Raw genomic sequence first — 19281 nt, forward strand, 5'->3', positions numbered from 1 at the left:
TTACAGTCTAGGTGGGAACAAAGGCCAGGGATGGGGTGGGTTCCAGTAGTCAGGGCCACCTGGAGGGCTTGGAGGGGTCAAGTTGCTCCCTCTTTTGGAAAGGCTTCCTGAGGAGCTGGTGTTTGACTGTTCTGCAGGAAAAGGAAGAGAAAGGCACTGCAGGCAGAAGAAGGAGCTTGGGCAAAGACCTGAAGGAGGAAGGGGAGCTGAGGCTATTCCAGGCCTGCACCCACCCCAATCGGGGCTCTGGGGTGGAGCCCAGTTCTGAGCCTACCTTCATAGGGGAGCAGGGAATGAGGTGCTGGGCCTGGGGCTGAGGCCCAGGCTGGGAGGGGTCTGAGGAGAGAGGCAGCATTGCTGAGCAGATGACCTAATTTAGGGGCTCAGCTGCAGAGTCCACAGAGCTCAGCTGCACCTGCTCTCTGCCCCTCAGCCCTGCCCCAGTTTAGCCCCCTCACCTGCTGCCTGGACTGTTGTTCAGTCATCGTTCAACAAATATTTACTCAGTCCCGCTCTGTGCCAGGCGCTGTTCCAGGCTCTGGGAATAACCTGGTGGACAAGATAGACACGATCCTTGGGGAACTTACAGTCTGGGGAGAGATGATAATCAGCACATAAACACGTACACAGGATACTATCAGATGTGACAAGTTCTGAGAAGGAAATAAAACAGGGTAACGTGAAGCAGAGTAACTGGGTTGTGAGGTGGGGCTGGTTGGAGAAAGCACTTATGAGGAGGTGACAGTTAAGCGAGGCCTGGGAATGAGAAGGAGCTGGCCTAGGGGAGAGTGGGAGGCGAGGGTTCCAGGCAGCGGGCACGGCAAGGCGCAGGGCCCAAGGAAGGTAGGAGCTGGAGGGTGTCTAGGAGCAGAAGCCAGCCAGTGTGGGGCTGGAGCTCAGAGAGCAGAGGAGCAGCAGGGGCGTCTCAGAGGCAGGGAGGTGCTAGATCGTGCAAGGCCCCGTGGGCTGCAGTAGAGGGTACGACTTTTCTTCTTAGTGCGTGGGAGGCTGCTGCAGCAGGGGAGTGACATGGTGTAAATTACAAGAGTAAATTGAAAAACCAAAAAATAACAGAGAGGAGGCTATTGCTATAGACCAGGCAAGATGATGGTGGCCAGGATGGCGGCAGGGAAAATGGAGAGAAGAGATGCTCTCTAGGTATATGTTGGAGGAAGACCCAACAGGCTTTACCGGTGGACTTGATCTGGGTGATGAGTGAAAAGGTGAAGCAAGGATGCCCCCAGGCTCCGGCTTTAGAACGCCCTGGTTGGTGGCGCCCTATGTTGCTGGGAAGAGGGAAAGGCGCAGGCATGGGAGGACAAGACCACAGCTTCCGTTTGGATGGTCTAAATTTGCGATGCCTCTTAGTCAATGGGCAGTTGGTTATTGTATTAGTTTCCTGTTGCTGCTGTAACAAATTACCAAAAGTTTAGTGGCTTAAAACAACACAAATGTATTATCTTACAGTGCTGGAGGTCAGAAGTCTCCAGAATGGGTCTTACTGGACTAAAATCAGTGTCAGCAGAGCTGTGTTCCTTCTGGAGGCTCGAGGGGAGAATCTTTCCTCGCCTTTTTCAGCTTCCAGGGGCTACCTGCATTCCTTGGCTTGTGGCCGCTTCCTCCGTCTTTAAAGCCAGGAGTGTAGCATCTTTAAATCTTGCTCTGACTCTGATCCTCCTGTCTCTTTCTTATAAGGACCCTCATGATTACATTGCCCCTCTCCCTGCCCCTGGTAATCCAGGATAATCTCCTCATCTCAAGATCCTTAACTTAAATCTACAAAACCCCTTTTGCCATAAAAAGTAGCATATTCATAGGTTCTGGGGATGAGGACATGGATATCTCTGGGGGACCATTATTCTGCTTTCTACAGCTATGCTGGTCTAACTTCTGGTGGAGGGGTCCTAGGGCCGCAGATGTAAAGGTAGGAATTTCAGCATTTATGGGTGTATTGAAGCTGTGGAACTGGAGGGGATCACTAGGGGGAGTGTGCTGGCAAGGAAAACAAGGACCCAGCCCCAGGACTCCAGGGACATTTTTAGAGGTCAGACAGTGAAGGAGCCAGCAAAGAAGTCTGAGAAGGAGTAAGGAGAGAGGTAGGAGAAAATCAAGAAGAAAGTGTTTCAAGGAGGAGGTGGTCGCTTATGTCCAGAGCTGCTGAGAGGTGGAGGAAGATGAGGACAGAGAGGTGTCTGTTGGATTTGACAACATGGGGACCACTGGTGACCTTGACAGGAGCTGTATCAGAGGGTGGGAAGTCAGCCGAGTGGGGCACACACACAGGTATAGACTTTATTCTTATTCTGCAAACATTGGAGATAAAGTGAATGATGTATTTCATAATTTTAGAAGATGTAGAGGGATGGGAGGTGAGGAAGTGGAGACAGTGTCTCGTTCCTGCCCCGACTCCCAACCCACCACAGCCGCATCATGACCTTTGGAAAGCAGACTAATCGTGTGCTTCCCCTTTATAAAAGTCCTCTGTGGCTTTCTACTGCCCTCAGCATAAAGACCTTGGACTTGGTTCACTGTTACCAAGCCCAGACTCAGGGCCTTTTCCCCAATACCCCCTACTCATAGCCCTCAGGACGGGGAGCTCCCTCCCTGTCTCTCGGCAGCCCAGTCCTCCCTGGGCAGCCTGGGCAGTGAGAATGTCCAGGCTGACACTGGACTCTGCTGTCTCCATGGGCTGGGCTTGGGGCGGGGGGCAGAGTTTGCCATTGGAAATCACATCTCCTGGGGCTGCCTTAATCAGGCTGAGGCACCCACCCCGGAAACCTCCGGTTCTGACTGACTCAGGAAAGGGGCACCGGTGTCACTGAGGCCAGTGGGGCAGACCCCCTGGCGGCCACTAGGAAAACAGCACTGTCTCCAGCAGAACCAGCTGTGCTGCTGGTGGCTTCCTGGTTCCCTCCACAACACCAAAGTGCAGAGAGTCTTTATTTACCACCAGTGTCACCCCATCTCTGGGAGGCTGGGCCAGGAGGCAAAGAGGGGTTGCATTTCACCATTTCCTGCTGGAGCTGTCAAAGATAGAGGTTGAGCAAATGCCTTCTGCATAATGCACGGTCTGCCTGCCTTTCCCAGGCCTGGGCCTTCTCCACAGTTTTCCAGACAGGGAGCCTGTGAGTCTGTGGGCCTGGAATGGGAAGACGGTGCCTGGGCAGGCAGAGAGGAGAAGGGAATCATCAACCAGCTCAACTGTGCTGTCTACCCTCCCACTCAGGCTCCTGGTCACCAGCCCTAGAACAAACAGGACAGCAGAGCCCCTGCATCGATGTTCCCTCACCCAGGACGAGCTCTTTTGCCAACCAGTAGGTGAGTCAGCCCCAGCTCCAGGGAATGCTCCCAGGACCTCCTTTCTAGGATCCCGCTCATCTGGCCCAAACCATTCCAACCCCGGCCCCACCTCATCTGTCCCTCTTCCCTAGTCTCCACCACCATCCATAGCAGGCTGTCAATCCCAGTGCCCGGCCCCATCCCAACCCAACCCTAATCCCCAGCCCACCTTTCCCGACCCAATGCTAAAACAACACCTAAAATGTAATGTGTGCTCACCATGTGCCCGGCACTCCGCTAAGTGCTTCTTCATCCACTTTTAACCCTCAAAACCACACCGTTTTACAGAAGAGGAAGCTATCATTCAGAGAAGTCCTGGGGTTGCCAGTATGACTAAGGTCACGCATCTAGTATTGGCGGCACCACAGATGCAAACACAGCTCCACCTGATTCCAGAACCCAGCCCATCCCAACTCCCCACACCTCGATGGAGTCCAACTCTACCCCTCCCAATCTAACCGTGGCTATCCTAGTGTCTATGGGGCCTGGCATATACTGGGCGCTCAATAAATGCTGTTTGAATGAGCGAATGAACAAATGAATGGACCTAATTCACTTGTTAACCAAACTCTACCCATCCCACCCGATCTGACTGCAGGCACACATTTGCTGATGACCCCTTGGCTATGCAAGCCAGAGTCCTTGTCTCTGTGAGGCACTGTGTTGAACAGCCTCAGAAGGGGATATGGTCCAGCAGGGTGACTGGGTGATTTTGTGGCTCAAAAATGGAGTCTCCTGAGGCCTATACTGGGAGGGAGAGGAAGGAGCTACCACTTCTGCCCCCAGGGTTGTAGGGCAGTAAGATTCCCCAGAGATGGGTCTTTGATGGGTCCATACAGCCAGTCCCTCAGCATCTTGCACACCTCCCCAGTGCTGCACACACCCACCAGCTAGTGTTTCTCTACTCACCTGCCCCACAAGACCAGGAGCCCCTGGAGGAAAAGCAGCAGGTCTCAGTTACTTCGAGATCCCCATCACCATCTGGCACAAGGCTGGGTACAGAGCAGACATCACCGGGCGTGTGTTGAATGAGTCAGTGAATGAGCCTAGGGGATAGGCACTTCACCCTGGGTGTGTCCAGACCTGTTCTCGAAGGCCCCCATCCAGGTTCTAGAGGCCGCTCTGAGTGGCCAACAGTTCCTCATGGGGCCCTGACCAGGTGGCCATGTGCCCTCTGACCTTGGCTCCAGGGTTGCCTCCCAGTGTCCCTCCCTCCTTACGTGGACTTAACGTATTTTTCAGAGCATGTCCCCATCCCCAAGGGGAGGCACCGGGGAGTGACAGTTGTCGGAAACCACCACGGCGTTTTGGTGAGTGTGCATGGGGTGGAAGGGTGGAGGGCATCGGGGAGGCTGGTGCTAGCCTCTGTGGTTGACTGGTGTTGACAGCACTCCTGACTGGCATGTCATCCTCATGGCTGAGCCCAGCAGTTTCCCTGGTACCAACCCCAGGGCTGACCGTGGCTCTGATCCGGGCACTCTATGTGACCCAGCACACTGCTCCCAGCACTGACTCCTACCCCTGCAGAGGGGTGAGCAAGCTGTTCCTGCACACCCTGTCTGGCTGAGGCACTTGGTTCTAGGATGGGGGTGATGGTGTGGTTGTGAGCAGGGAGGCTGGGCTGGGGGTGACCTAGGCTTCCCCCTCCCTTTTTCCCTCTGTCCCCCAGATCTGCATCCAAGTGCTGGCTCAGCAACCCCACAGCCTCAGCTTGGAACTCACAGGCACCTGCAGCCTACTGGCCCCTGACCTCCGTCCCCAGGCCCAGGTCTCCTTCTCCGACCTTGGTAAGGATTGGACATTTGCTGGCCTTGGACAGCTCTAAAGAGGTCTCTCAGGCCTCCAAAGAGAGGCACCAGCCCACGGCAGATGTAGCAGGACACAGAGGCCCAGAGAGGGCAAGGCAGGCCTAGGCCTCCCGTGAAGGGAATCAGGGCAGAGCTAAGTGTGGGCTTGCCTGGAGGGGAACAAGGAGGCCGTCTGACTCTGAGCTCTTCCATGTATATTTTTTAAAGAAAATCTCCTGGATCCTGAAGCACATGTGGATGCTGGAGACTGCTACAGGAGCAAAAAAGGCAGCACAGAGAACGCAGCCAGGCGACGCCGGGCTCTGAAGCCAGATGACGAGGAGGAGGAAGAGGAGGAAGCAGCTGGTGAGAAGAGGCAGATCTGGGTTGCTCGCAGAGACTGTCAGAGCTGACCCCTAGGCTGGCTGGTGACCTCTAGGGGTGAGGTGCGCCCAGGTCTGGGAGATGGGGAGCAGTGGCCAGATTCTCCAGGCCTGGCCAGTCCCAGTTCTGCCTGCCATCACCCTACAGATGGGGAAACTGAGGCCCAGAGAGTGGGAGTGATGGGAGTGACTCACACGGCAAGTCAAAGCAGGAGCAGGTTCTGGCTGTCTCCCTGCCTCTGAGACAAAGGCTTCACCCTTGGGAGCTTCACCGACTTCCTCCCAGAACTGAGCCCTCGGGGCTTGACTGCAGTGGGTGCTCACAGGGCAGGACATACTGCCCTCACTCCTACCCAAAATTCCATGCCCACTCCTGACCTGCTCCCTCTTGGCCCAGGCACTGAGATCGCCATCATCCTGGATGGCTCGGGAAGCATTGATCCCCCCGACTTCCAGAGAGCCAAGGACTTCATCTCCAACATGATGAGGAACTTCTATGAGAAGTGCTTTGAGGTGGGCTTCCCTTAGAGCTGGACTCACACAGTCCATCACTTATCTATTGCTGTGAGCAAACTTTCTCGAAACAACCACCATTTATCTGCTCACCGTTCTGTGGGTCACCTACTTGGGCTGGATTCAGCTGGGTGGTTCTGCTGCTGGTCTTGCTTGGAGTGACTCTCGCAGCTGCAGTTGCCTGTTTGCTTGACTGGGACTGGACGGCCTAAGATGGCCTCACTTGTCCAGGCCATGTGTCTCTAGCAGGCCAGCCCAACTTTGTCATGGCAGCAACATTCCAAGAGGGCAAGACCCAATGTGGGCAAGCACTTTTCAAGTCTCTGATTGTATCACATTTGCTGATGTCCCATTGGCCAAAGCAAGTCACATGGCCAATCCTATGGGGACTGTCGGGGAGGGAGATACACAGGGACGTAGATTAAGGGAGAAGTCTGAGATTCACCAGGAGCCATTACTGTCATACCTTCCTCTACCCCTACCTGCTTAGAGATTTCCCTCTGCCTTAGCATCTCCTCCTGCCTGGAGACAGGAGGGCTGAGAGGATTCTCCCACTGCTTCCAGAGGGAGCTATCCAAGGGGCATGGGTGGCCTTGGGCATGGTGACTCTGCCAACCTCCTCCCCACCTCGACTGACCCCTCCCCTACAGTGCAGCTTTGCCCTGGTCCAGTACGGCGAAGTGATCCAGACTGAGTTTGACCTTCAGGACAGCCAGGATGTGATGGCCTCCCTGGCCAGAGTCCAGAACATCACTCAAGTGGGGAATGTCACCAAGACTGCCTCTGCCATGCAGCATGTCCTGTGAGTGTGAGAGCAGCATGTCCTGAGCACCTCCCAGGCGCCGGCCCGTGGCCCTGCCCAGAGGCTCTGAGACACCCTGCCTGGAGAGGGTAGCTGGACAGAACTGCGAGGAGGAAAGGACCAGGGTTCTAGCTCTTCCTTGGCTGAGAGGGGAATGCGAGGTCTTTCAATCCAGCCTTGGCTGATGGATGACACCCCAAGACTGTCCTCCATAAATTCTTCCAAAGACTTCTCTTGTGAGTGGCGGGAGAGCACAGTGCTTACAGGGATGGGCTCAGGGGCAGGCTGCCTGGGTCCGCATCTCAGCTCCAGTTTGTACTTGCGAGACCTTGGGCAAATTGCCTAATCTCTCTGTGCTTCAATTTCCTCACTTTTAAAATGAGAACAATAACAGTACTTGCTTTCTAGGATTTTGCGAGGATTAAATGGGTTAAACTATGTATAGTGTTTATAACAGTGCCTGGCACATGGTGCTTTGTAAGTATTAGCCATGGTTATTAATATTATTCCTATGCATACACATAAGGAATAGACTCAAGTGCTGTCCAGCACCTTTCTCTTAGGAGCAGGTGCGGGGCAAGAACACCTGTGTTGCAGCCCTGCCTCCACCCGCCATCACCACTCGTCTTTGGGCCTTTATTCCCCATTTGGGAGGGCTCCTTTATTCTTGCCAATTCAAAACAGGTCAGGGAATAAAATCTCCTAGAGCTCGGTCATCCCACTGGCAAAGTTCTCCTCTTCATTTACTCTCCCCTACTTAGAGACCACATCTTCACGCCAAGCCACAGCTCCAGAAAAAAGGCATCCAAGATCATGGTGGTGCTCACTGATGGGGACATATTCGGAGACCCCCTCAACCTCATGACTGTCATCAACTCCCCAAAGATGCAAGGTGTTGAGCGCTTTGCCATTGGGGTAAGAGCCAGGAGCAGGGGGCACCTCCTGACCCTGTATGGCCTGGGTGGGGAGGAGCAAGGTTCTTGATAGGGGCTTCTGTAAGCGGCTCCCCCAAACCCTGCTCTGTTCACGCTCACTCACCACTTCTCCTCCCAGCCAGACCCCTGCAGTGGGTCTCCCCACAGAGGGCTCATTTCCCAATGGTGGTCACAGCTCACCTGCCCAGCAGTGATGGGAGAGCAGTGGACACTTGGGGAGCCCACAGGAAGGACATCAGGGAGGGGTCCTGGATGTCCAAGGGGGAGATGGTGCTGGACCGATTCTTGGGGGACAAACAGGAGGAGCTGACCTAGGGCACAGGGGAGGTGGGACAGGCTCTGCAGTCAGAGGGAACAGAAAGAAGGAGGCAGGTGACAGAAGATCCTGAAGGCCAGGCAGAGGGGCTTAGCCCTCTCCCTGGGCCTGGAAGGCCCTCAGGGCTTGGGAACTGGCCAGCTCTCACAGTGCTGACCCATTGCCCTCTGTGCAGGTGGGAGAAGCATTTCAGAAGGCTAAGACTGACAAGGAACTGAAGCTGATCGCCTCGGACCCCGATGAGACCCATGCCTTCAAGGTGACCAACTACGCAGCACTGGATGGGCTGCTGAGCAAACTGCAGCAGAACATCATTCCCATGGAAGGTGAGGGCTCCTGGGCCCTGGCCACCCTGTGGCAGCCCCTCGGCATTCGGCAGAGGGCCCGAGCCCTGGGCTCCAGCCCCACCCTCTCCTACGTCCATGTGGCACTCTGGGCAACTCCCGTCACCTCTCTGAGCCTCAGCTGTTCCATCTCTAAAAAGGCAACAATCTCCCAGCCCTCCTCACTTCCCTGAAATTCCATGAAGCTCTGATGAGAAGCTGTTTCTGGTGCCAGAGAAAGAGGCATGATTCCTGCTCCCAGAGCTCACAGATGAGGAAACTGAGGCCCAGAAACATACCCAGCTATTCTGCCAGTACTTAAGCAGGACCCAGGTCTCTACTCCCAGCCTGGTGCTCCTCCCCTCACACCAGACATGGTTTCCTCTGGGGGGCAGGTGAAGTGGACCCTTCCCTGGCTTGGCTTCTCCCTTCACCTGGCCCCATAGCAGTGTCCCTCTGGGCTTCTTGGCTTCCAGGCACGGTCGGAGATGCCTTCCACTACCAGCTGGCACAGATCGGGTTCAGTGCACAGATCCTGGATGAGGTACGTGGCTGACTCAGCACCAGGCAGGCTTGCCACTGAGGCGGGGTCCCTGAGACACCCAGGGACTCAGGGATCCCTGGCTCACAGTGCAGGGCTCTGCCCTCCTGTTGTGGTGCCGTTGAAGGAGCCATTTGAGATAAAGGAAACACTTCTGCTTGCTCGCCCAATCTGGACCTTTGAGGAAGACAAAAGAGTGGCCCATATTTATTCCAGGAAGTCGTTTTGTTCTTTGTGCTCAAGGACTGAGCAGTTTCCCTTAATACAGACTAAACACAGGCTTTGTCTTGGGTCAGCTTGCCAACCAAATTGAGGACTTCTCCCTAGTGGAGGCAGTGTTGCCCACAGATGGGGAGAGATCCAGGACGGTGAGGACATGGTCCTTTGCGTGGTGGAAGCATGGTTAGCACCATCATGCAACACAGGTGGGCCGGTGTGCCAGGCCCCGACTGGGCAACCTGCAGCGAAGGAGATGAGCACCGTCTTGTTCGATCATACTTTTTAAATGCTCAGTATCTGGGCCCTGGGTCGGCTTTCTGCTCTGGGGGTGGTTGGTACTGGAGGGACAGCTGTCCTGACAGGGTAATGCATATCAGGCGGGAACCCAGTGTTTGCCATCTCATCTTCCTCCTGCATCTCTGGCTGGGTGGGCTCAGGGCCACTGAACGCCCCCCAAGGTCCCTGTGCTGGTTGGTAGACCCGCGCCCATTGTGGCTGGCCCCTCTGATGGCCTCCAACCCTGGTTCCCTGCAGGGGCAGCTGCTGCTGGGTGCCGTTGGGGCCTTTAACTGGTCAGGGGGCGCACTGCTCTATGACATGCATGGTCTCCAGGGCCGCTTCCTGAACCAGACAGCGGCAGACGCCAACGCTGCGCCATTCAGCTACCTGGGTAAGGGCGGGGCCTGGAGGCTACCTGGGTGGGGGCAGGGCCTAGACAGGGACACTGAGGCTGTGCATTGGGCTGCACTAGGCTTCCTAGTCTAGGCAGGCCTTGGTTGGTCACATGGAGTGAGGGATGGGTCCTAGTAAGGGTCCCCAAGGCTGATAATTAGGCCTCCTGGGTGGGGACAGGGACTGCTCGGTACTTGAAGGGATGGGTGGCCCTGGTTACCTGGTTACCTGCCTAGGGAAGGGGGGGCCTCGCCATTAATAATAGTGGTGGATGACCCTTCGCCCCTCACCTCTGTCCTCATATGCTGCGTGTGTGATGAATGTGGGTGGTGAATGTATGTGAATGAGGGTATTTTGAGCGAAGCTGTAGGTATGATAATGTGTATATATCACATCTGTGTGATGGGGCACTTGTGTGTGTGACCGGCAAGAGTGGGTAGGTGGGAGCACTCACTGATGCCGATTTTTAAAAGAATGAGAAAGACAGTCTCTCCTATTTTGCCCTGTGCCCAGGCCACCTGGAAACCGTGGCTGGGAAGGTGGGGGCCAAAGGAGTGGCCAGGTGGGCGCTCTTGTTCACAACCGTACCACCCCCGCCCCAGGTTACTCTGTGGCTGTTCTGCACAAGGCCTGTGGCCTCTCCTATGTGGCGGGGGCTCCACGGCACAAGCAGCGAGGGGCCGTGTTTGAGCTCCAGAAGGAGGGCAGCGAGACCAACTTCATGCCAGTGCTAGAAGGAGAGCAGGTACCTGCAGGGAAGGTCCCTCCCCCCCTGCTTTAGTACAGATCAGGGATCTGGAGGCCTCAGAGGGAAAGGGATGGGCCCAGGGCTCGCAGTGGGTTGGGGACCCAGCCTGGGCAGAATTTAGGCAGAACTCAGTGGCTCTGCCTTGCTCTGCATGTCTGATCACCAGCTGGTTTCCTCTGTCGTGGGGGATCAGGCTGCTCACCCAGCCCCCTGCCTTGATCTGGAATGACCCAAATTTGGTGGTCCAGGAAGAGCAAGAGCAGGCATCTAGCCTTGCTGAGGGGTGGTGGAGGGGGCCTCCCCAGCAATCTTGTGAGCTGAGTTCCTCCTGGGCTGTAGATGGGGTCCTATTTTGGCTCTGAGCTGTGCCCTGTGGACATTAACATGGATGGGACCACGGACTTCTTGCTGGTGGCTGCTCCGTTTTACCACGTTCATGGAGAGGAAGGCAGAGTCTATGTGTACCGTCTGAATGAGCAGGTGGGAGAGTCTCCATCTTTGCAAGCTTGCTGAGGCTGTGGCTCCTCAGCCTGGTGCAGAAGTGACAGAGGCTGGGAGCGCCCTGGCCCTGCCTTGCACAGGAGGGCAGGGATGGGAGGTGCCCTGGGTGGATGGCGGCCTGGTGGGGCAGCTGCTCCACGCCCTCTCCCACCTCGCTTGCTCACTTTCCCCACCCCATCATCTCATGCTGATGATGATAATACCCGAAATAGCTGTACAGTTGACAAAGCACATTTGGTCTGTGATCTCACTGTTTCTCACAGTGACTATGGGAAGTAGCCGTCACTCCCATTTTGCAGATGAGGAAGCTAAGGCTCAGCGACGTTGAGGCTTGCCCAAGTTTACATAGCAAGTGTGTGGTAGAGCCAGTACTAGAACCCAGGCCTCCCAATTGCCAGTTCAGTACCCACAACTGTGGGAGCAGAGTGGGGTGGGCTCTGGGTCCTGAACTGCAAGGTAGGAGGACCCCAACTTTACCACTGGCTCGCCGTGAGATCTTGGGAAGGTCCATTCCCTTTTCTGAGCCTCAGCCTCCCTGCTGGAGAATCAGAATCAGCAAGTCCAGTGAGCATGCGTCCTGGGGTGGCAATGGGGTAGGCCCTCTGCATCCCTGTCTTCAGGGCTGAGCTGCCTGTTTGCTTTTCAGGATGGTTCCTTCTCCTTGGCATGCATGCTGAGTGGGTACTCCGGGTTCACTGAGGCCCGATTTGGCTTTGCCATGGCGACAGTGGGGGATATCAATCAGGATGAGCTCACCGATGTGGCCATCGGGGCCCCCCTGGAGGGTTTGGGGTCAGATGGTGGCACTAGCTTCGGCAGCGTGTACATCTACAATGGACATCGGGATGGCCTCTCCACCAGCCCCTCACAGGTGACCTGCAGGGCTCACTCCTACTTCTCCTCTGGGGCTCCGACCTCCCCCTAATGTGATGGCCTGAGCCCCGAGTCAGCTCCCATCCTAAGTGCCAGGCAGGTCCCAGGGGGTTGGGAGTGCCCAATGAAGGACAGAAGCCACTCGGGCCCATGGGAAGTTCCAGGCCAGGGCCTCACCCCAGACCCTTCAGGAGCAGGGAGAGGTTGTGGCAATATCCGTCTGCTCCGCTGACCCATGGCTCCCTCCCTCTTTGGCATTCCTGACCATGGACCTGCCTCAGGTCCCCTCTTCCTCTCTTTCTGTCCCTTCCCTGACTCCTGTCCCCTACCAACCCCTCCATGCCTGAACTGTCATCCCGCAGGGCCCCACTGCCAGCCTCTCATGCTGCATTTTTTGCGGGCACTTTCACCCACTCCAACTACAGTTTCTCTCCTAAGCTTCAGTCCTGTATGTCCAGCAGCCTCCTGAGCACCTCACCTGGATGGCTCCCAGGCATCTCGCTCACACTGCCCAACCGACAGCTTCCTCTCCCCTAGACCTGCTGCTCCTGTGGGCCCCATCCCCTCATTCCTCACACCAGAGACCCAGGGTAATCCCAGACACGGGACACCCGGCAGCCTGTCAGCCATCACGTCCTAATGATTCTAGCTCTCTCCCAATCCAGCCCCTCCCCTCCATACCCGCCACCCCTGCCCCAGCTCCCGCCTCCTCCTCTTCTTCCACCCAGCATCTTTAAAAGGCGTCTGTAAACTGTAATTCTGACTAGACACTCCCACCCCTACACTCCAGCCCCACATCAGGCCTCCTTGTCCCCAGATCCCTCCAGTTCCCACCGCACTGGCCCCTGGCTGCTTCCTCAGCTGACCGTGCTCTTCCCCACCCGCTGCTGTCCTCACTTGCCTCTGTCAAGTCCTGCCTGCCCTTCCAGGCTCCGTTCAAGTGTCACTTCCCCTGGGAGAACTTGCCCTTCTCTTTGCAGTTCCTAGATTGAGGGCTCCCTGGGGTGGGGACTGTGGTTGATCTGCTGATTAGAATAAAACCCAAAGGACTCCCCTATTCCTCCCCGACGGCGTGTGTTTCTCCCTGCACAGCGGATCAGAGCCTCGGCGGTGGCTGCAGGACTCCACTACTTCGGCATGTCCATGGCAGGTGGCTTAGATTTCAGTGGCGACGGGCTTGCTGACATCACCGTGGGTGCTCTGGGCCGGGCGGCCGTGTTCCGGTAGGGGTCTGCATTGCCTTCTTGGGTCCCAGGCCTTGGCCTCACCCAGGTGCCCTGCCCTAAATGACCCCATGAAGACACTGATGAGAGGGAGAAAGCGTGGTGGTTAAAGGCACAGTTTCTGGAGTCTGCCTGTCTGGGTTTGAGCCTCAGCTCTCACTGAACGGTGTGCCCTCGGGCAGGTTATTGAATTCTAAGTCCCAATATTCTCATCTATAACTGGGAATAATAATAGCACCTACCTCACAGAGTTATAAGGAGTAATTGAGAGACTATATGCGAAGTGTTAGACAGTGCTCAGTGACGGCTATCATTATTATTAATATCAGAGCTTCTGTGCTCTGTCCTCAGTGAATTATCAAGTCCTGTGGCTTTAAATGAGCTGGCGGAGCACCTGTCTGCCCTGTGCTCTCCGCTAAGCTCCAGACTTGGCTGTCTCCTCAACGCCCCTCTTGGCTGTTGCTCACGGGCATCTCAAAGTTAACGTGTCTAAAAATGGACTTTTTATTCTCACCTCGACCCCATTCTTCCCCAACCTGCCCCTCCCCAGGCTTCCCATCTCAGCAGATGGTGCCATTTGTTCTGGACAAAACCCAGGAGTCATCCTTGATAACTCTTTTCCCTCCTCCTGCCACAACAACAAGTTATTGTTGGCTCTGCTGCAAAATACCTCCCAAGATAAGGCACTGTCATCCCTCGTCTGGACCACTGCCATGGCATTCTTCCCTGCGTCCGCTCCTGGTGCTCTGCTCCCCACACAGCAGCGGTGATCCCTCATTCTGCTGCTTCAAACCCCTCCGTGGCTCCCACTTAAAGTCCAAATCCCTTATCATGGCCCACCCTCCCCGTGCCCAGCCCCACCACCCCTCCATCCCCATCTTCTGTTACTACCCTCTGTCTCACTAACTGTGCTCCAGTCATGCTGACCTTTGTGTTCCTCAAACAAACAAGCTCATCCCTCCCACGGGCCCTGTGCTCTAGCTGTGCTTTCTGCCTGGAACGTGGTTCCCCGAGATCTCCACATGGCTGGCTCTGTCCTCTTAACAGATCTCAACTTAAATGTCTCTTCATCAGTGAGGCCGTCCCTGACCGCCCAACCTAAGTAGCCCCTAGACTCTATTACCTTCTCCTATTTTATATTTATCATAGCGTTACCAGTACATAGCATTTTTCTGTTTCTTCTTGTTTATTTGCTTGTTGTCCCATTAGAGCAGGGACTTCTCTTTCCCTACCATATCCTGAGGACTCAGAATAGCCCTTGGCATATTGGAGATGTTCAGTAAATATTCATTGAATGAATGAATCAGCCAAGCGCTGACCTGGAAGTCCTATGGTCACTTCTCACGGTCTTCTTTGCTGTCTTGTTTAGCTCAAGACCTGTGGTTCGCCTGAAGGTGTCCATGACCTTCACCCCCGAGGCACTGCCCATTGGCTTCAACAGTAGCGTGAATGTGTGTTTGTGTTTTGAAATCAGCTCTGTGACCACAGCTGCTGAGTCAGGTAACAGGCAGCCTCGCCGACCCACCCTGTGCTGTGGTCATTCCTTGTTGGCTTCAGTAGGGGGCAGGGAAACAGGGCTGGGGCGGGGGCAGTTGTTATGAGGCCCTGGTGGTTGAAATCCCTCTGTTAGAGCTTCGCTCCTTTGACATTAGGTTCCGTGTAATGGGAACTGCCCCGGAAGAGGGTGGCTACTGTTAAGTCCACGCTCTGAAGGGGTTTATCTGACCCTGTTGGGAAGAGGGGCATTGGATCCCTTCCTCAGGGTTGAGTTTCTGAAAGAAGACTCAGAAAAAGGCAGCCGTTTCTCCATCTCCACCTACTGTGCCCTCACATGAGCATATGTGGAGGGGCTCCTGAGAAGGGCCCTTCCTGTTTCTCTCTGATTTACATCATCTCTGCTTCCCTCCTCACTGTCTCCTCGTCCAGGTGGGATTGGATGACCTGCCAGAGGCCTGGTCTCTCTTCCCATTCCCTTACCTGCCACTGGGGGGAGAGTTTCCAGAAGGCAGAGGGTGGGCATGGCTTTCACAGCTCAGGTAATTACTGCCAACCCAACAGCTCCCCTCCAGAATAATCTCTCAGCAACAGTCCCCAAGGTTTAATCTCTGAGATGTCTGCTTCCTTCAGGGCAGAAAGCACTCTCCCAGGTGGGGTGGTTTTACTGCATAAGGAGGCCATTATCACGTCTGGGGGCAGAAAATGATAGGCCTATCAGTTCCAGTTGTATAGGCTAAAAGATTCAGGCTACAGAGCCAGCTGCTGAATGGCTGTGTGACACTGGGCGGGTGTCTTACACTCTCTGAGCCCTGATTTCTGTTATGTACAGTAAGGAAGTTGGCCCAGGTAGTCTACAAGGTGCTTCCAGCTCTGCTATCCTCAGGTTTTACTCCTTGATTTCTCTCTCCATTCCCTGCATTATTTCTCCTCCTCCTCATTTTCTCTCTCCGTCCCAGCGTCTTCCCTGAGCCCTCCTCACCCTTAAGGAAAACTGACTCAGCCCTGGGCATGTGCTGCTCTGGGTTTGGGGCTGGGGCACTGAGGGACCCTAGTCAGGTGCCAGAAGATCATGGGAAAAGTACCTTTGAAATGAAGAAACTCAGGAGTCCAGCCCCAGGGAAGGGCCTTCGTGGGGACACCACTCGGGGGGGCTCATAAGGAATCTCAGGCAGGCTGCAGGGCCCTCAGTCTGGGGCTTGCCCATCCCAACCTCATCAGGGAGATCCCATCTTCATTCCCAGGCCTCAGAGAATCCTCTCTGAACTTCACATTGGATGTGGACGTGGTGAAGCAGAGGAAGAGGCTGCAGTGTCCAGACAGGAGAACTTGTCAGAGCTACCTTAGGAAGTGGAGCAGCGAGTCCCGTCTTTGTGAGCCCCTCCTGCTCATCCCCACAGAGGGAGAGGTAAGTGGAGGAGTTTTGAAGAGAGTCCAGAGGGGCCTGTGTTGTTGAGAAAAGATTTGAGGTGTGTGCAATGAAGACACATACGCATACATGCAAATTATGCAATTCAGATTGTTGTAATAGATCAGGAGCCACATAATGGCATGGGAGATGGTTAATTATACCAGAAATCCAAATTAAAAAAACCTACTGAAATTGAACACTAGCTATATCTCTGAGCTTCCTAGAAGCTGGACAAAAAGGGAAATGCTCTAATTGCTGACATTTTTCTTGGTAATAAATTGGAAATAAGAAGGGTCCCTCCCACATGCCATCTAACCTCACCAGATAATAACAGTGGGGCTGAGGGCCCTTTTGTGAATTGAATCAACATCAGAAAAATCGAATGAGAGAAAGTAGAAATAGAAAGACAAGTTATCACTGACAAAGCTTTATTCCTGACAAAGGTGCCTAGAGACATGAAAAACTGTATTCGTCAGGACTCAGAGCCTGACAGGACCTAGAACTTTGGCCCTATAAGGATTGTTTATTCCAATAAACTCATAAATTATGCCTCTGGCTACACGTCTTTCCTGATTGTTAACTGGGTTAAGAAAGCGTTTCCAGCAAGTATATGGCTTCCTCAAATAAAAGCGTCACTACACCCCCCCCCCCCCCCCCGGAATCATGCTCATCTGCTCTCCTGTGCTCAGAGCTCCTACCGTGGCTGAAAGGCTCGCTGAACAGAGAGAATGCTAATGGCATCCCAACAGTCTCCTTCTCTGCAGCGTTTACCTCTCGAGTGTGTCCTCCATGCTGCTTTGGGAAAGATCTTCGTAAACACAGATGTGACTGTGACTCTTCCCTTCCATGGCTCCCATCTGCCCTCTGAATAAAGGCCAAGTCTGTTTTTAACTCCTGGTGGCCAGAATCCCTTTGTGATTGGGGGAACCATAAGGAGCTATGCCATCTGAGCCCATGGCAGATCACGGGAGATGTTTCCACAGCCTTGGCAGCTTGGTTAAAGGAAGTTTCCCTCCAGCCTGGCTGATTTGGAAGATGCTTAAGACTTGCGGCTCACCATTTTCATTTTTCGCTTCTTACTATGGCTACATCAAAGTTAAAGTATTCTCCTTGTCATTTTCTCCCCCATGTCCACCTCCAACCCTGCATCCCTTGGTGACTCCGCAGCTGTGTGAGGAGGACTGCTTCTCCAACATCAGTGTCAAGGTCAGCTACCAACTCCAGACCCCCGAGGGCCGGAGGGACCATCCCCACCCTGTTCTGGACCTCTACACTGAGCCCTCTGCCATCTTCCAGGTGATTCTACCCACACCTGTGTCCAGACCCTCCTGGGAGCCATCCCTGGAGAGCACCTGCTCCCCTAACTTCAAAGAATGTTAGAGTTGGGAGGGTCTTCCGACAGCGTTTGGCCCTCTCACTGTACCAACAGGGGAAATGAGTTCCTGAGATAGCACTAATTTGCCTGTGGCCTCATTGGTGGGTAACACAGGTCTCCAAACCACCCCCAAGGCTAGTTCCTTTATGTTTAGAAAAAGTGCTTGCTGCATATTTAATGAATCATATGAATACTTTCCTCAGCTTGGGAAAGGTCTCTGATGACAGTGTGGTGGGGGTCCTGTGTGAGGACTGGACTGGAGCCCACCTGCCCCATGCTGCAGAGAGGATGCCCTTTGGCACACCTGTCTACCCAGGTCCTGCCCAGGGCCCACCAAACCTGCACCCTAATAGCCGTGCAGTGTCACAAGAAACTTTTCTCATAATTAAGGGAAATCAGAGGGAGAAAATAAACAGTGAAATTTCCTGATTCTTTGATATCTAAGGTGATATTGTTCCCACCCAGGCCCTCACCCTGAAGATATTCTGTCAATCTTCATTTACAGAGTCTGATGGGATATAGAAAAATCAGCAGGATCAAAGAAGTGACAACATGAGCATTAAAGAGTAATAATTACAGTCATTAGGAATGAATTGAGTGTCCAGAAATAAACATAGAAAGCCAAAGTAATTCATGCTGACCCAGAAAAGCTTCAGGTAACATAAGTATATTTCCAGGTAATCATAGGACACTCCCAACTGTCCAATATTTTTACAAAAATGCTCTATATTAAATTTTATAAAACTTTAACTCCAGTTATGGTCAATACCCAATGTATCCATCACAAATAGTGAACAGAAATAAGAGAGCAACATAATCAGGAGGACTGTTTCCATTGCTCATCTGCCCAGGAAGAGAGCAGATCAGGTTCCCTATGAGCAAAGATTGTCACCTTAATTTTTTAGGCAAGAGACTTTTTTTTTTTTTAAAGATTTTATTTTATTTTCTTTTTTTTCTCCCCAAAGCCCCCACTACGTAGTTGTATATTCTTTGTTGTGGGTCCTTCTAGTTGTGGCATGTGGGACGCTGCCTCAGCGTGGTTTGATGAGCAGTGCCATGTCCGCGCCCAGGATTCGAACCAACGAAACACTGGGTTGCCTGCAGCAGAGCGCGCGAACTTAACCACTCGGCCACGGGGCCAGCCCCTAGGCAAGAGACTTTATTTTAAATTTATAACACTATATTTATTTTGTAAATAATTTTTAAAAATTTGGTATTGACAGCAAGTTAGCTGATTCAGAAAAGACTGGGAGAACTAATGTAATGAAGTTTGTCAATAAGTAGATTATCACTAATTATATACTGTTTTTTTAAAACTTTACTTTGAAATATTTGACTTACTAAAAAGGTCTAAGAGTGGTCCAAAGAAATTCCCATGCATTCTTTTTCTAGATTCCCCAAATGTAACATTTTCAAATTTTATCACATATGCTTTATCTCTCTCTCTCTCCATATACATAATACACACATACACACACACTTATATTTCTGAACCATTTGAGAGTAAGTTACAGATATGATGCCTCTTTGTCCCCTAATACTTCAGTGTGTATTTCCTAATAACTAAGACATTCCTACATAGCCATAGTACCATGATCAAAATCAGGAAATTACCAATGGTAAAATACTATTGTCTCATCTACAAACTTTATTAAAATATCACCAGTTGGCTTATTAATGTTCTTGATAGCAAAAGAAAAAAATTTTTTTTCTGGTCCAAGACCATTTATTGCATTTGTCGTCATTTATCTTTAGTCTCCTTTAATCTGGAACAGTTTCTCGGTCTTTGTTTGTCTTTAATGACCTTAACGTTTTTGAAGCGGACA

General features: G+C 53.2%; 1 protein-coding gene across 2 annotated transcripts in view; it reads left to right on the forward strand.

Moving 5' to 3' along the window:
- The window catches only part of ITGAE (integrin subunit alpha E), a 53904-nt gene that overhangs the window by 20131 nt on the left and 14492 nt on the right, over positions 1-19281 (forward strand). For both annotated transcript variants that reach the window (XM_046677851.1, XM_046677852.1), the window contains exons 3-19: positions 3227-3318; positions 4582-4649; positions 5009-5126; positions 5355-5492; positions 5907-6022; positions 6673-6824; positions 7586-7739; positions 8251-8401; positions 8875-8942; positions 9693-9828; positions 10433-10575; positions 10918-11058; positions 11726-11950; positions 13045-13175; positions 14545-14675; positions 15914-16077; positions 17248-17376. In XM_046677851.1, coding sequence (XP_046533807.1) covers positions 3227-3318; positions 4582-4649; positions 5009-5126; positions 5355-5492; positions 5907-6022; positions 6673-6824; positions 7586-7739; positions 8251-8401; positions 8875-8942; positions 9693-9828; positions 10433-10575; positions 10918-11058; positions 11726-11950; positions 13045-13175; positions 14545-14675; positions 15914-16077; positions 17248-17376 — 2257 coding nt within the window. The remainder of the gene's footprint in view (positions 1-3226; positions 3319-4581; positions 4650-5008; positions 5127-5354; positions 5493-5906; positions 6023-6672; positions 6825-7585; positions 7740-8250; positions 8402-8874; positions 8943-9692; positions 9829-10432; positions 10576-10917; positions 11059-11725; positions 11951-13044; positions 13176-14544; positions 14676-15913; positions 16078-17247; positions 17377-19281) is intronic.

This window comes from Equus quagga, chromosome 11, assembly GCF_021613505.1.
Source record: "Equus quagga isolate Etosha38 chromosome 11, UCLA_HA_Equagga_1.0, whole genome shotgun sequence".
Lineage (NCBI taxonomy): Eukaryota > Metazoa > Chordata > Mammalia > Perissodactyla > Equidae > Equus > Equus quagga.